Source organism: Sapajus apella, unplaced genomic scaffold, assembly GCF_009761245.1.
Source record: "Sapajus apella isolate SASKATOON/1434 unplaced genomic scaffold, GSC_monkey_1.0 scaffold10, whole genome shotgun sequence".
Classification (NCBI taxonomy): domain Eukaryota; kingdom Metazoa; phylum Chordata; class Mammalia; order Primates; family Cebidae; genus Sapajus; species Sapajus apella.
The window spans coordinates 4,109,672-4,126,892 of NW_022436950.1; the positions used below are offsets into that span (position 1 = coordinate 4,109,672).

Genomic DNA, 17,221 nt, shown 5'->3' on the forward strand with positions numbered 1-17,221 from the left:
ACCCGGTTAGGTCAGTATAGAAGGAAAAGCAGTGGCAGCATAAAGAAAAGCTGAAAGATGTTAATTAGTGGAATGTGTTTGTTCAACATGCTTTTAGGGAATACCAATAGTGTGATAGGTACTGGGAATCAGAGATAAACAAAGCCTCCCTTTCTACATTTAAGGAGTTAAAGGTGCCAAGAATTCTTTTTTTTTTTTTGAAACAGAGTGTTGCTCTGTTACCCAGGCTGGAATGCAGCAGCACGATCTCAGCTCACTGCAACCTCTGCCTCCAGATTCAACCTCCTGCCTCGGCCTCCTGAGCATCAGGAATTACATGCATGCCCCACCACACCTGGCTAATTTCGTATTTTTAGTAGAGATGGGGTTTCAACATGTTGGCCAGGCTGGTCTCAAACTCCTGACCTCAGGTGATCCACTCACCTTGGCCTCCCAAAGTGCTGAGATTACAGGCATGAGCCACTGCCCCCAGCCCAACACATACTGGAAATACGGCACGATCAACATGGTGCCTGGGCACACAGTGCAAGGCACGTGACAACACAGAGGTGTGAGCCCTCTGCCTAGTGGCACAGGAAGGAAAGATGGGACTGTGTGGGCCATCGCGTGCAGCAGGCAACCTGGAAGGAGCAAGCAGAGGGCATGAGGCATGGCACGGCAGGGTGCACTCTTAGCACCACACCTGATCAGGTAGAACTGACGCATGGAGAGGTGGAGCCTCAGGAAGTGAACCCGGTGAGGCCCCCAGGAACTGGATCATGCTGTGTCCTGGGTCCTAGGGAGAGCAGCGTGGGCTTCACCCAGCAGGCAGGAGGAGCTGTGGGGCTGTCAGAAGGCACATGTCTGGTTCGCACTGGAAAGGCTTTTTCCAGGTAGTATGCAGCTTGCTAGATTGCAGCAAGGGGCAAATGAAGAGACTCATAAGCGTTCAGAGAAATGACGTGGCCTCAACAAAGGACAGTGACAATGGAAGGAAGTAGTTCAGGAGATGAGATGGACCCAGAACGCTCAGTGACCAGTTGAAATGGGACAGGGGAACAGAAGGACAGGAAAATGGCAAGGATCAAGTCATCTCAGAAGCCAAAGAAGACTGACTCTGGGCCAAGATGATGGAGACGGAGTGCCTTCCTTAGGTGTGGGGAAGAGGGAGGCAACAGTAGTTGTCAAAACAGATTCTAATCAGCGTTGAAGCAGATGTGTTTGCAGAAGGCAGGCAGGTGAGGGAGTTCCTGGGAGCCGCACCCTGAATGAAGCCAGTGTAGACAGTTAAGAGGGAGGAGGGTGGCAAGAGGGCGGAAGCTTGAGGACAAGAGTCAACGTCAGGAGAGGTTAGTGAAGAGCAAGGCATGAGGAGGTGGCCTTAACTCTGAAACCGTCAGTTAACTGAGGCCCTACCGAGACCAAGGCCAGCTCCATGAGCGCTGCATCCTCCGACAGGGCTGGGCAGCCCGGCAGGGAAGAGGAGCAGGGCGAAGAATGGACTCCAGCTTGAAGGCCAGCCATTTGAGTAGCGGATGGCCATGGTCCTCTCCATTCAAGGGAACTGACGATGCAGATGAGGAGGTGACTGCAGTGCTGCTCAGGAAAGGAAATGAAGCCAGGAGGGGTTGAGAGAAACAAGGGGTCCAGGGCTCAGCTCTCCATAGAGCAAAGATGGCGAGTAGACCAACAGGCACTGGGGAGGGACCGGGCTGTGGTCTGAAGTCGGCATGTTTGCAGACTTCCAAGGCTGGGGCGGCCTTATCAATGGCAGATGACCGTGGGAGCAGGTGGCTGAAGTTGGGGGTGGGCTTGTGTTTTTCAGTGTCCATGAAGGACAAGGTCCAGCAGAGTGGGGAGGTCTGTATGACTGTCTTCCTGCTTCCAGGCCAAGGCACACTTCTCACCAGGTATCTGAGTCTAGGCTGAGCTGTTTAGAGTGCCCCCAGGAGATGGGAGAGGCTCTGAGGAAGAGTTGGTGCCTGGGGTAGAGGAGAGTCATGCTGCTGGAGGCAGCAGAAGGAAGACACTCACCTCTGGGGGAGACCACAGGCTCCCATGGAGTCTAGAAGCTCCTGGAGACCACTGGGGAATGTGGGTGCAGCCAATATCTAGTCTGTTCAAGGAGAGTCTGGTTGGAGCACAGGTAGGCTCACTACAGCGCACAGCTGTGCTTTCCACCTAATGCTCCCCGCACCGTCAGAGGATAGATCGGTGCCAGCCTGAGTCAGTGCCTTGTGGGATGGGGAAAGTCCCTCCGTGCAAGGCAAGGCTTGCCTACACCCTCACAAAGCTGACAGGTTTTTAGGAGAGCTACATGGGGGCCGGGAAAGAGTATGACCCCCAAGGACTACTCCCTAGAACTGTGACTGCCAAACCCTTAACTTCGGGTGTGACAAAGAGCCCAGGTAACCAGAGCACTGTCATTTGAACCACATCACATTCCCAGGGTAGCTCCAAGCAATTACGATTTCCTCATAAACTGTTAACTCTGGAGCAGGCGCAGTGAGTGGTTCACACCTGTAATCCCAGTACTTTGGGAAGCCAAGGTGGGCGGATCACGAGGTCAGGAGTTCGAGACCAGCCTGGTCAATGTAGTGAAACCCTGTCTCTACTAAAAATACACACATACACACAAAATCAGCCAGGCATGGTGGCATGCCTGTAGTCCCTGCTACTCAAGAGGATGAGGCAGGAGAATCGCTTGAACCCACGAGGCAGGTTGCAGTGAGCCGAGTTTATGCCACTGACTCCAGCCTGGGAAACGGAGACTCAGTCTCAAAAAAAAAGAAAATCTTAACTCCGCACATGGATTTTTATGACATGTCTTTGGCTATTTCTACCACTTGGGAACTGGTTTTGCTATAATCTTTTTTTTCCCCAGCTTAGTTTGAACTCTCAGAGCCTTGGTACGGGAGAATGGAGCATGTCTTTTTGTTTCAGGGGTCACTCTTGATATTGCGGAGCAGCAGGCCAGGGGTGGTGGGGTGCAGGCGTCCTGCAGGGCGCACTGGTGACGGGCCCTGGCCTCCCGCAGGTGCGCGCAGGCGCTGCTGGAGCACGGGGCCTCGGTGCAGCGCGCGGGCGGCGCGGGCCTGGACACGCCGCTGCACGTGGCGGCGCAGCACGGCCTGGACGAGCACGCGCGCCTCTACCTGGGCCGCGGGGCACGCGTGAACGCGAGGAACAGCCGCAGGGAGACGGCCCTGAGCGCGGCCTGCAGGGCTCCGCGGAGGCCCGACGAGCAGGGACGCTGCCTGCGCCTGTGCGCGCTGCTGCTGCGGCGCGGGGCGGAGGCTGACACGCGTGACGAGGACGAGCGCAGCCCGCTGCACAAGGCCTGCGGCCACGCGAGCCACAGCCTGGTGCGCCTCCTGCTGCAGCACGGCGCCGACGCGGGCGCGCTGGACTATGGCGGGGCCTCGCCGCTGGCCCGCGTGCTGCAGACCGCCGCCTGCGCGCCCCAGGCCGCCCCGCAGCGCACGGTGCAGGCGCTGCTCAACCACGGCTCGCCCACCGTGTGGCCCGACGCCTTCCCCAAGGTAAGACAGGACCCGGCTGGGCTGGCACGTGCGCTGGAGCTTTGCCACGCAGTGACCTGCCTGGGAGCCGGGTTGCATGCTGCACTCTGAAACTGTAATGGCCCAGGCACCCCTGGAGAAGTGTAAAAATGCAGAATCTGCTCAGCGGGCCTGAGGTGGGAGAGGCTGCATTGCTAACAAGGTCCCAGGTGGGGCCTAGGCTGCTGGTCCTGGAACCCCACCTTGAGGAGCGAGGCCTAGAAGCCTTCTGGTTAGAGCCGCTGGAGAATTAAGGGTTTGCATGTCAAGAACGCATCCTTTCAGAGTGGTCACCTGGGGACGGACGCCAGGCGCTTATTTCGATGATGCAGTCAGAGCTCCAAATATTTTGGCAGCTCATCTTTAGGTGTAACTTTCAGAACGATGAAAATCAGTCTCTTGTCGCATTTGGCGTTTGATCTGAAACGAAGTTACCCAGTCTGATCACCCACCTTGTTAATGACAGCGCTTCGCAGGTTTGCAGACCTTCTCTCATTGGGTCTTCACTACATTGCTGTGAAACACGAGTCAGGTGACGTTCTTCCTCTGCCTGGGTCTCAGCCAGGCACAGTCCCCTGTCCAGGTCACCGCAGTGTTGGCGCCTCACCCCCGCTCTGCTGGCTCAGCCTTGCAGACTTGACTCTCAGCAACTCATCCCTTATTCCACCTGTCAGATCTACCCTGAGATAATAATGATAAAGAATAAAGATTTCTCACCTTAGAAAATACCCAAAGGACTGAAAATGTTTCCAAAATATTGGTTGGAATAAGAGGTTGTCCTCCCCAAATGACTTCATTGAAGGGAAGTCATTCCATGAGATGTAAATTTGAAATTTACAATGACTGGGTGTGTTTAATTTGAAAGTTATCTCCATCAACCAAGGCTCATCACTCATAGGCATGAGACATATTTTGGCCTGATTAGTTTTGAACAAATAACTGAAAAGCTAATATTCAAAAGGACAGTGTTCCCAGTGGTCTGAACCATCAAGAACTGAGATTCACACATTTCTCTCAAATGCTAACTTTGCACTATAGATGCATTCAGATGCCACTGCGCTCCAGCCTGGGCAACAAGAGCAAAATTCTGTCTCAAAAAAAAGACTGTGTCTAGGAAAGGTTAGAAAATCCCCCGGGACAGCTCCCCAAGTGTTTCCTTACTTGCCAGACAGGGTGGCACTTTCCCGATGCTGTCTCCCCGCGCCCCGGGTAATTGTCTTGTGGTGCTCCACTAATGCAGTGATTTCAACATGGTGGACTCCTGAAAGGGAAGAAATGCTAGTGTTTTTATGTTCTGTGACTGCTACCTTTTATATTTATAATTTACATTTTAGTGTTTCCCACTATTAGCAGGCTTAGTTCATCAACTTATAACATGGAAACAAGACTCACCCACTGCCCTTCCCAGGCACATTATGTCTGCATTAAACCAATGCACTCTTCAACTCTTTCATTTGAAACTGCATAAAGAATGGAAAGAGGCCAGACATGGTAACTCACACCTGTAATCCCAACACTTGAGAGCCTGACGCAGGAGGATCGCTTGAGTCCAGGAGGTCAAGACCAGCCTGGGCAACACAGCAAGACACTAGCTCTACCAAAAAAAAAAAAAAATTAATTAGCTGAGCATGGTGGCATGCACCTGTGGTCCCAGCTACTAAGGAGGCTGAGGCACGAGGATTGCCTAAACCCAGGAGGTGGAGGCTGCAGTGAGCTGTGATAGCAACACTGCACTTCAGCCCTGGTGGTTGAGCAAGACCCTGTCTCCAAAAAACAGGAATGCAAAGAGAAAACAAACTTTACAGGATGGGTCACAAGGGGAAAATATCTGGGGGGCAATTTTTTTTCTGACTTCTCCAGGACAGAATGGGGCAATTTATTTTAAAGAAGAAAATAAAAAAAAAAGAAGTCTATATATTTCAGTAGTGACTAGAAGTAATCCTTTGTTAGCCTTGAAATTATTTCAGTTTGAGTGCTCTCCGACCAGGCTTTCAAGTCCTAGGGGCAGCCCCACAGGCTTCATTTCTTGGAACAGGACCTCTGAGCCCTGGACTCTGCCTCCAACGCTGTAGGAATTACCCTGCCCTGGCGAGAGATGTAGGGCAAAGCACAGCGCCTCCTCTCCAGGTGCTTGGGGGCCCTGTTCTGGGATGGGATTCCCAGCACCATGTCGGCCACACAGGAATGGGGTCAGTCAGTGGCACAGCTCCTCCTCCGTTCAGGTCGCGGGTAGGTTTTGGTTTGGGGGACAGTTTGTTGTAGCTGGAGGCCAAGAAGCCTTGAGAAGTGCTTGACAAGGAATCCGTTCCTGCCATCCTGGAAGGAACTGGAGTTTTCTTGAGAAATCTTAATATCTTGAGGCTTTCACCAAAAAAGCATTGTCCACCACTGCTTCCCTGCACATAGCGCCTGCAAGTGCAGACCTTCCGTCAGTGTTTGTTGAATGAATGAAAGGGATTCCAGCCACTCTTGGCTCATGGTCTACATTAAATCTTTGGAAATAAGGATTCCACCTGTTTGTGCTGGGATACCCTGAAATGTCCAGTGGATACACCCACACCTGGCCAGGAGTGGATGGCAGATAAGGATGCATTCTCCATGCTGAGAACCCCTTAAGCAAAGGCAGCAGTGCCTGTGATGTTCAAGTCTGGTCCCCACAGCCAAATCAAACCACTCTGGAAAGCTGGAGACGGCCTCTTTCCCACCCCATCTCCCTGCAAGTGTTCCTCCAGGGATGGCACCTAATCATATGCGACATCAAAGCAACAGACCCAACAGACGCTGCAGCTGGCCACAAAGATGCTGGGCAGGCACCACATGGGTGCCATGGCGAGGCGGGCGCAGAGGCACCAGCACCATCACAGGGAACGTCGTCCGTGGGCAGCAGCCGTACTGTGAATAGATATAAAGAGACACCCATGGAGCACGGAATTACTGAGGCAAAAGGTTTCACAGCAAGCTTATGACATAAATCACAGCTCCCCATGCCCAGACAAAGGCACCATCACCGCGGCAGGCAGACACAGGGCATCCATCCGAGCCGGCCCAGTGCTCTGCAGTGAGAATCAAAGCAGTGTCACGGCTTCGGAAGCCAGTATGCTGACAGTGCCGGGCCTTTCTGCCCGGCTGACCGCTGGTTAACACTGGGGGCAGGGACAGGAGGCTGAGGGCAGGCACAGGGGGCAGGCTGTGGATTCTGGCAGGTTTGGATTCTGGAAAGTGTCAGGACCTTCCAGGAGGGGGCTGCGCCTGTTGTATAGCAGGCAAGAAGGCAGAGAAGCACACACAGGTGTGGACCCGAACTTGTTTGCCACCTGCCACAGGTGACTTTGTGGGCTGGATGCTTGGTCTGGATAAAGGGCTGCGCTCAGGTGTCTCTCTCCTTCAGCTTCTCCTTACCTGGAAGATGAATTTGTGAAACAGTCATGAAGTCCCATGTGATCATCTTCCAGGGAAACACTACTTCGCTCTTCTTGCCTCTTTAAAGAACACATTTCTGGTTCGACTCCAGACAGTGTTGGAGCATCAAAGAGTATGGGAAGGTGTAAGTCCAGCCCCGCTCCAAGAAGGGACACGGAGCTGGACGATAACAGCACCAAACCAGGGCTCACACCCCTGCCCTCCCCTGCCCCCTTCACAGGTGTTTATTTGGACACTTCCTAGACTCACCGCTCAGTTTACCTGGCCCGCTTTATTTGTCCCTGGATTCACCTGACACCCATTTCATTTGCAGTCGGGGTGTGCGGCCAGCACACTCCAGCTTCTCCTGCCCTGTCTCCTATTTTGTGACTTCCCAAAGGTCCCTCTGTTTCCTGTGGCACAGAGGTCAGCAGCAGCCCATGGAAAAGCACCTGCAGGGGGCTGTAAAGAGTTCAGACTCTCACCTGGCAGAGGAGATACCCTGATCACAAAGAGGGTTTTCTCAGGGTGAGACTTAGGGATTGCATTCCGGGTCTGGTGACCTGCACAGTTTTCCCGGATATGTGAAACCTATATATGCAGAAACTGCATGATTTGTGGTTGAGAGGGGCTGCATCTGCACTCTCTCCTGTGTAAAAATGAAATACTAGTAATACTGCAAACTCAAACTTGTCCACCAGTCGGGGAAGTGCAGGGAAAGCACCAGTCATGAACGAAACCCCCAAACCATGTAGGCACCTGCCGTGCTCCCCAGGGGTGTCCCTTAAGTGCTTGTGTATTCTTTCAACAAACATTTTGAGGGAACTTGGGTGCTTAGTACAGGAGTCATGGTGAGGAGCAGGAGCATACGTATTTCCCGACCTGGTGGAGCTGCCTGTCACGTGAATCAGACAAGCGCACACACCAAGTGAAGGTGCCGTGGTGAGTAGTGCTGCAAAGCCGAGGCTCACTTCACCCTGAAAGCACAGAACAGGGGTTTCACCTGGCTGGGGTTGGGGTCCGAGGCTCCCTCAAGTACATGATGAGGTGCGCTGATATCTAAAGGCTAAAGGCTTCGCTGTGTGAAGCAGGGGACAGACATTCCAGACAGAAGTCCTGGCAAATGTCCTGGAGCAGGACAGGCACTGCAATGTGTGCAGCTGGAAAAATGAGCCAGTCACTGGAGAGGAAACAGCTAGGGGAGCACCAACTGAGACTCGGCAGCCAGGCGGGGCCTTAAGGGTCTAGGCTCTGGGCCTTTGCCTTGGGAATCTATTACATCGTTTTAAGGAAGGAGATGACATCATCAAATCAGTGCTTTGGAATGTCTATGCTCAACGTAGAGAACACACCAGGTAGGGGCCAATGGAAAGCACGGGCTGTGGTGACGGTCCAGGTGAAGGAGTCACATGGCTTGAACACGGGGATGAAGGTTGATGCAGGAATAATAGATTCTAGGTTGGGGGCATTGGCTGACACCTGTAATCCCAGAACTTGGGGAGGCACAAGGATGGCTTGAGCCCAGGAATTTGAGACCAGCCTGAGCAACATAGTGAGACCCCATCTCTAAAAAAAATTAAAAATGCATTACCTGGGCATGGTGGCATGCACCTGTAGTCCCAGCTACTCAGGAGGCTGAGGCAGGAGGATTACCTAAACCCAGGAGGTGGAGGCTGTAGTGAGCCATGATTGCAATACTATACTTTAGCCTAGGTGACAGAGCAAGATCTTGCCTTAAAAAAAAAAAAAAAATTCTAGAAACATCTGCAAATCTCTGGTCTTGTCTCAGCTTCTGAGCACTAAGTATACTAAAAATGAGGACCTAAAGTTTACTTTTTTTTTTTTTAACCTAATTACAGAATCAGGTAAAGGGACTTTGCTTATCCTGATCCACAGGATTTCTAGTGGGAGATTTCTGGGGTAGCTGTAGTCAAAAACCAGGGCTCCCCCTCCTGTCTTCACAGAGCCGGTGTGCCCAGTCCCCAGCGGGAGGAGGGAGTGGGGACTGTAAATAGGGCGCCTGTGTTTTTCTTGCTCTTGTTTTATTTCTCCATCTACATATAAAGCAATGTGCCTGTGTGATTTTTCCCCTTAATTTTCTTTCTGCCGCCTCATTAGCTGAAGAGAGTGCGTGTGGACACTAATGACATCAGCATGTCAGAGTAATGTGGCAGCCGCCTCTCTGCAGACAACAAGGAGGCAGCGGAGATTTTTAAACTGTGTTGGTGTAAAAATAATGAAGGCAGCCAGCTGCCTGGCAAACATGAGGGGGCACGATGCAGAGGACAGGGAGGGGCAGGGAGCCCCAGAGAGGTGGAACAGAGGAGAGACAGAAAATGAATTCCCAGAGACAGGCAATAAGACTCTGTCACAGTCTGTGACCCAGTGGGGGAGGGGCAGGAGGAGGCGGTGCTTTGGCTCTCAGGGAGGGCAGTTCTTCCCAGGGTGGGGCGTGTCCGGGTTACCTGCAGTCCCTGGGAGCCATTTCACTTTTTGCAGAGAAGCGACAGGGCCAGTGGGAGGGTCACTGGAGGGTCGCGGTGAGCAAGGCCTGAGGACATGAGCATCACCTAGGGTACCAGATAAATAGCAGCAGACTCCATCCCGAGGGGTCCAGCGCGAGCCTTTCTTAATGGCGTGATTTTCTGCCAACACAGAAGGGGATGATTGAAATCAGAGACTGCCATGCACGAGGAAATGGCACGTTAGTGGGGCTTGTGTGAGCCGGAAATGCTGACACGTGTGGGGCACAGAGAGGGACTGGGCTGGCCAGACTGGCTGGGGAGACTGTGCCGGCCCAGGCCACCCGCCGGGCATTCCCTCTGAGGTTCAGTCTCTCTGTGTCTCTATGTTCATGCTCTGTCCCTCTTTCCCTAAAGCCTGCTAAGCCTGATTCAGTGACAGTAATGGATGAGAAAAAAAATAATTGGGCGTGGGGAGGGGACCAGCAATAACTTTTACCTTAATACAATGCCCAGTCTAAAAAGAGCAGCTCCTGTCCTCTAAAGAATACCTTCGAAGGCACAGACAGAGGAAGGAAGAAAGGGAGGGAGGGAGAGAGGAAGTCCACAGCAACAGCAACCCTCATGTGTAAGTCTAAGGAAGACCCCGAGCCAATCTCATGTGTAAGTCTAAGGAAGACCCTGAGCCAATCTCATGTGTAAGTCTAAGGAGGAAGACCCCGAGCCAGTCTCATGTGTGAGTCTAAGGAGGAAGACCCCGAGCCAATCTCATGTGTAAGTCTAAGGAAGACCCTGAGCCAATGTCCTTCTGCGGCACGGCTATAGGTTTCCAGGCTGTCAGGCAGACATTACCAATTTGAAAAAAAAAAAAAAAAAACACCAGGAGAAGACTGTGAAGCCATAGTAACATGCCGAGCTGAAAATTGGAGGAACCCAGGTTGCAGAGCGACCTGCCAACTGCCAGGAAGAGGTAGCAGGAGGAAGCCTCCAGGCCGCAGCTCTTGGCACCATGTTGAGCAGATACTTGAGAAGGAGAATAGACATGGAAAGATGAGTTAGGAGGATGTTGCTGTGATTTGCATGAGGGACGATGGTGGTGTGGACAAGGGAGGCAATCTGACCCTGGATATATTTTGGAGGTAGAGCCAACAGGACTTTTTAACAGATTGGCTGTGGAGTGTAGGAGAAACGGGAGCCACAGACGACTCTGATTCCAGCCCAAGGGACTGCAAGAGTGGATTTGCCATCACCTGGGATGGGGCAGGTTATGGGTAGTTGCAGCAGGTTCAGAGGAACCAGGTAGCTCAGTTTTTGGTCTATTGAGTATGAGATACAGCCAGGTGGGGCTACAATGTAAGCAGCTGCATATTCAAGCCCAGAGTTTGAGAGGGTGAGATCTGGCCAACCTGGAGATATGCCTTTGCGGGTGAGTGACATATGGATGGTATTTAAAGCCAGGAAACCATGTAAGATCACCAGCAAGTGAGAGTAAATGGAAAAGGGGAACAGTCCTGAATGCAGGGATGGTATAACATCTGAAGGATGGAGATGACACAGCAGCTAAGCAAAACGAGGAGGAGCAACCAGCGAGGTGGTCCACCTGCCTCAGCCTCCCAAAGTCCTGAGATTTCAGGCATGAGCCACCACAAAAAAAAATGAAATTACATCTTAAACTTTGTCATAACCTAGGAATAGAAAGATATTTTCTTAACTTAGAATAGAGTATCTATTCAAAACTAATATTCAAGGTCATATTTATGGTGAAACATTAGAGACAATCCTATTAAAATTAGGAATAAGATGATTATGCATGCTATTAATGTTGTTATTAGCATTGAACTGAAAAGCTCTAGCCAGCGTAATAAGATAAGGAATCTTAAGGGCCGGGCGCGGTGGCTCACGCCTATAATCCCAGCACTTTGGGAGGCCGAGGCGGGTGGATCACGAGGTCAAGAGATCGAGACCATCCTGGTCAACATGGTGAAACCCCATCTCTACGAAAACTGCAAAAAATTAGCTGGGCATGGGGTTTCACCATCTTGGCCGGGCCTGATGGCTCATGCCTGATTACTCCCAAAGTAATCTCAGCACTTTGGGAGGCCGAGGTGGGCAGATCAGGAGGTTAGGAGTTCAAGACCAGTCTGGCCAACATGGTGAAACCCCGTCTCTACTGAACATACAAACATCAGCCAGCCTTGGTGGCACCTGCCTGTAGTCCCAGCTACTTGGAAGGCTGAGGCAGGAGAATAGCTTGAACTGGGAGGCAGAGGTTGCAGTGAGTTGATATCACACCACTGCACTCCAGCCTAGGTGACAAAGCAAGACTCCATCCAAAAAAAAAAAAAAAAAGAAGACTTGATTGTGAATAGCTTGTGAGATGTTCACAATATATTCTGCATGGATGGAAAAAAATCAGATTTCAAAATCATATGCCAAGCATTCACCCATTGTCATATATATTAATTTTCTGTCTAAACACATAAAACATTAGCATATACAAAATGTTAATAGTAGTTACCTCTGACCAAAGGAAGATAAATTGTTTTTTGTCATATTTGTATTTTAAAGGGGTTTTAGGTCTGGAGCTGTGGAGAGGGGAGGCAGGTCGTGAAGTGAGCAGCCACCATGAGTGATTTAAATATTTTTTTCTCTTTTTTTTTTTTTTTTTTTTTGAGACGGAGTTTCACTCTTGTTACCCAGGCTGGAGTGCAATGGTGCGATCTCGGATCACCGCAACCTCCGCCTCCTGGGTTCAGGCAATTCTCCTGCCTCAGCCTCCTGAGTAGCTGGGATTACAGGCACGTGCCACCATGCCCAGTTGATTTTTTTTTTGTATTTTTAGTAGAGACAGGGTTTCACCATGTTGACCAGGATGGTCTCGATCTCTTGACCTCGTGATCCACCCGCCTCGGCCTCCCAAAGTGCTGGGATTACAGGCGTGAGATTTTCTTCTCTTTGACTCTGTGTCCCTAGAGCACCAGCAGACATGACGCAAGGCAGGCCCCAGTAGCGGTTCAGGTCACTGCTGCAGACATATGGCAGCTGTGCTTAGCAAAGTTGCATAACCTCAGGTCTCTCAACCAAGAAGTGGAAAAAACAATTTTACAACACTTGGCAAATCTTAGACCTCAAAAAGAGAGCACTCTGAAATTGCCCTGCCCCTCTCCAAAATCGAATATGAATTTGGTCCAGCTTCTAAATCCAAGAACTAATTTACAGAAAACAGAGGAAGAGCAGCATGTCCACAAACCCAACGAGGATGTAATCAGCAAAAGCCCCGAAGTGAGGAACGCCCCAGGACAAATAACCCGGTTTCCACCACAAATAAGTCACATGAAACCAAAAAGAGACCTAAAGCCACATCACACCAACCAGTCTCCCTATGCCAGCCTTAACTGGAATGATTATTCAAACATTATTTTGTTAGTATAATGGCATTTCAGAGAAATCTGTGAATTTAAACACTACCTGTATATGACATATGACAAAACTATTGTTAATTTCTCAGGTGCTATAATCATATCTTTGCTTCTTCAGAGGGTCCTATAAAAGATGCACTGAAATACAGATAAAATTATAGGATACATGGAATTTGCTTTAACATTAGGGGAAGTGGATGGGGCGGGATCACCCATGGGTTGATGGTGGGTACATGGGAGTTTATCACATACTAGTGGCCCTACTTTTGTGTATGAAGGTTCAAATTTCTCCACAACAACAACAGCAAAAAAGTTTATTTTTAAAAAGCAAATAGTGTTCCCATCTTTATGGTGAAGCTAATGGACGTGAATTATAAATTTGCGAGTAAGGAAATAGGAATATTTGCCAGTGTGGACTGTGAAAATAAAATGGAAATGCCAAGTCAAGAGGAAATTCAACAGCAAAACAATTCCTCTCCCCAAGTCTCAATTTCCTGACACATTTGAAAATTGAGGTAAGAAATTGGAAACCCCATCCTCAGGCCAAACTTCCTCCCAGCAGAGCTTCATTCCTTTTCTCTGAGCAACTCTCTGGGGGCCAAGAAGGACTGCCAAGTCATCTGCATAGCCCCCCTGGGAACCTGAGTGCCTAGGCCCCTGGCCCAGCCTTTCATGGGTAGCCATCACAATGGGAAGAAGGGCCCCCTTGCAGAGCTGTTGCCTTGTGTCTTTTTTTATTTTTTATTTTGAGATGGAGTTTTCTCTCTTGTTGCCCAGGTTAGAGTGCAATGGCATGATCTTGGCTCACTGCAACCTCTGCTTCCCGAGTTCAAGCAATTATCCTGCCTCAGCCTCCCAAGTAGCTGGGATTACAGGCATGTGCCACCACGCCCGGCTAATTTTGTATTTTAGTAGAGACAGGGTTTCTCCATGTTGGTCAGACTGGTCTTGAACTCCCGACCTCAGGTGATCCACCCACCAGCCCGCTTTGTGTCTTTGTGTGCATTAACTCATACGATCCCTGCAGCAACCCGGTGGTACTGTTCTGTGGCTGTTCCCTGTGTGACTTGGGTGCAGGGAGGTCATGCAAGTAGGGAGAGTATGCCCCACATCCCCAACCCTTTCCCCACTGGGACCCAGAACCCAGTTGGCCTATGCTGTGTCTGTCACCTCTTCCCACCAGGTGCTGAAGACCTGCGCATCAGTCCCTGCAGTCATCGAGGTGCTTTTCAACTCCTACCCTCACCTCTGTGTGTCAGAGTCCTGGAAGGAGGTGATTCCTGAGGAAGTATTTCAGGCAAGAGAGCTGCCTTTCCGCCTGCCTTTACTACACAGCTTTTGTCTGTTTTTGCTTCTTTGCATGGGGAGATTTGCACTGATATTCAGCTAAGTATAATACATCTGAAAGAGGAAGGAGGATGGGAAATGAGGGTGTATTTGCACCTTTCTAGTTGTCTCTGGAGGCTCCGTCATCACACAGCCAGGAGCTTGTTCTAGTAGTTGCAGTGTCGTGCCCTCAAGGAGCACAGAGCCCCGTGCTGGCCTGAAAAACACCAGGGTTCTCTTAACCAGTGTCCAAAAAAAGGCCAGAGCCACCTGAATCCATGGGCCTGGCTCCACGTCAGGACATACGATTCCGGCCCTGTATGTCAGCTTCATGCTCCAGCAGCTCAAGATATGACTGTGGGCATAGCTCAAGGGGGCTGTGGGCATCACGTCTATCCACGACAAAGTCCACAGGTGACTGACCATTAAAAGAGAGTGACAACAGGCCAGGCGCAGTGGCTCACATCTGTAATCCTAGCACTTTGAGAGGGCAAGGCAGGCGGATCACCTGAGGTCAGGAGTTCAGGACCAGCCTGGCCAACATGGTTGGTAGAAACCCTGTTTCTACCAAAAATACAAAAATTAGCCAGGCGTGGTGGTGGACACCTGTAATCCCACTTACTCAGGAGGCTAAGGCAGAAGAATCACTTGAGCCCAGGAGACAGAGGTTCCAGTGAACCGAGATCGTGCCATTGCACGCCAGCCTGGGTGACAGAGCTAGACTCCATCTCAAAAAGAAAGAGAGAGAGTAAGAACAGTTGTGCGTATTTGTTTTTCATTTTTTCCAGAATGTTCTAGAAAATTTTCCCTCCTGTTTCACTGACTTGAGTCATGTGTGCATGACTGACTACCAGACCACTGCCATGCACTCACTCCTGAGCCCCTCCCTGGCTGGTCATGATGGGGTGAGATGAACAGGGCCAATCCAGAGCTGCAGGACTGCTGTGCAAAGGGGAAGGAGCAAAATGGAATTCAGGGAGACCACCTGGAGCATCTGAAGTTACTGCAGTCAGAATCCCCCTCACTCAGCAGGAACTGTGCCTTGGGGTAGAAGGTGGTTCCCACAAAATGATGCGTCTCTCTCCAGTGTGCTTATCTGGGATCAGTTAGCCATAGAAAAGCCCACTGTCCCATCAGCGGTCTGGCTAGGAAGAAAACAAATGTTGGTTCCACGTGCCCAGATTCTAATCCAGCTGCCTTCCCTTCCAGATGCACAAGCCGTTCTACCAGTCCCTCTTTGCCTTGACCCACACCCCACGCTGCCTGCAGCATCTCTGCCGCTGTGCCCTTCGCAGACTGTTTGGCAAAAAGTGCTTTGACCTCGTCCCCCTGTTACCCTTGCCAAAGCCCCTGCAGAATTATCTACTTTTGGAGCCAGAGGGTGTTTTGCACTGAAAAGCAGAACGCTACAACCATCGCTGTTGTTCTCCTCGCTGCCCTTCCGTGGAGATCATGTGTTGAGGAGAGTGCCCTGATGAAGACGGATCTGATGTGAGCTCCCTTCCCACTTGCCCTCAGTGGGACTGGGTGAAGCACACACCTTGCCAAGCTTCATGTTCACCTCGAAATGGAATTGTCAACAAAAGCCCTTTCTGCCTCTCAGGGTTGATGGTGAGAATCCAGTGAAATCATGACTGTCATAGCACTTGGACTCAGAAAGTAACTTTCAACAAAAGTTCAGCCAAAAGCTACAGTGAGTCCTCACTTAAGGTCTTTGACAGGTTCGTGGGAACCAGCTTTAGGCGAAATGATGTATAGCACAGCCAGTTTTCCCAAGGTTAACTGATATAAACAAGTGTGAAGTTCCTACAGCACATTTATGGTCACAAAAAGATTGCCACACTTCTAAATAAAGACCAGTACCTTTCTAATAGTAAACGCAGAAATAAATGCAAGCTATGCATACCTTTAAGAGAGATTAATAACAAGTAAGAGAATTATTTGTCCAATTTTTGGTGAAACAGTAAGTGACGGTGGTTGTCCTGGGTGGGTTAGATCAAGGAATAAATGTTTGCAAAATGAACCTTGCCAGGAACACCTCCCGCCACCAGGAAGTTCAGAACAGTCACCAATGTGACAGGCTTCTAGGCCCTCTCATACAGCATCATTTATTGTCATGCATTTGGATGATTATTATATGCCTTGTAAATTTTTATTTTATAATAATTTATATTCATTCTTTTTTTTTTTTTTTTTTTGAGGTGGAGTCTCGCTGTCACCCAGGTTAGAGTGCAGTGGCGCTATCTTGGCTCACTGCAACCTCCACCTCCCCAGTTCAAGCAATTCTCCTGCCTCAGCCTCCTGAGTAGCTGGGACTACAGGTGCCCACCACCACGCCCAGCTAATTTTTGTATTTTTAGTAGAGACACGGTTTCACCATATTGGCCAGGATAATCTCGAAATCCTGACCTTGTGATCCACCCACCTTGGCCTCCCAAAGTGCTGGGATTACAGGCGTGAGCCACCGTGCCTGGCCCATTCATTCATTTTCTAACCTTCTTATTCCGGTTCAGGGTTGTGGGTGGCCGGAGCCCACCCCAGGAACTCAGTGTGCAGGGCAGGAGCCAGGCCCGGACGGGGCGCTGTTCCATTGCAGGGTGCTCACACACCCCCACACCCACCCACCTACACACACTGGACAATTCAGACACGCCAGCTCACCTCATCTGCTCAGCTTTGGGATGTGGGAGGGAACCGGAGCACCCAGAGAAAACCCACACACACCATGGCCCTGGCCAGGAATCAATTTTGTTTCTTATCAGCGTTATAATAAAATGACGTTAAAACATTATTTAAGGACCTGCATATACCTACTTTTCCAATGTGTTAGCAGCCCACATGCTGCCCTGAGCCTTGGGACCCACTCCTCACAGAGATGCCTCTCACCCCACTAGAGCCCAGCCACCCGGCAAAGCTCTATACCCCAGATCACGACGGACATGCATATTGAGAAAGGACACTGGAACCACAGCACGCGCACCTGCCCAGGGCCCATTGGTGCTCCCAAGCACGTCACAGTCCAGAGCTCCCCAGGAGGACACCAGCAGGATGGGGAGTGAGATGTTTCCATCCTGTG

At 50.6% G+C, this 17,221-nt stretch overlaps 1 protein-coding gene and 1 pseudogene across 1 annotated transcript in view; both read left to right on the forward strand.

The window, feature by feature from the left end:
* Positions 1 to 16,063, forward strand: part of ASB18 (ankyrin repeat and SOCS box containing 18) — a 64,455-nt gene extending 48,392 nt beyond the window's left edge. Inside the window, exons 4-6 of the mRNA XM_032277832.1 lie at positions 3,017 to 3,521; positions 14,003 to 14,116; positions 15,355 to 16,063. Of these exons, the coding sequence (XP_032133723.1) occupies positions 3,017 to 3,521; positions 14,003 to 14,116; positions 15,355 to 15,540 (805 nt within the window). The 3' untranslated portion in view covers positions 15,541 to 16,063. The remainder of the gene's footprint in view (positions 1 to 3,016; positions 3,522 to 14,002; positions 14,117 to 15,354) is intronic.
* On the forward strand, positions 7,416 to 7,588 carry LOC116552077 (annotated as a pseudogene).
* Positions 16,064 to 17,221: the final 1,158 nt, after the last annotated feature.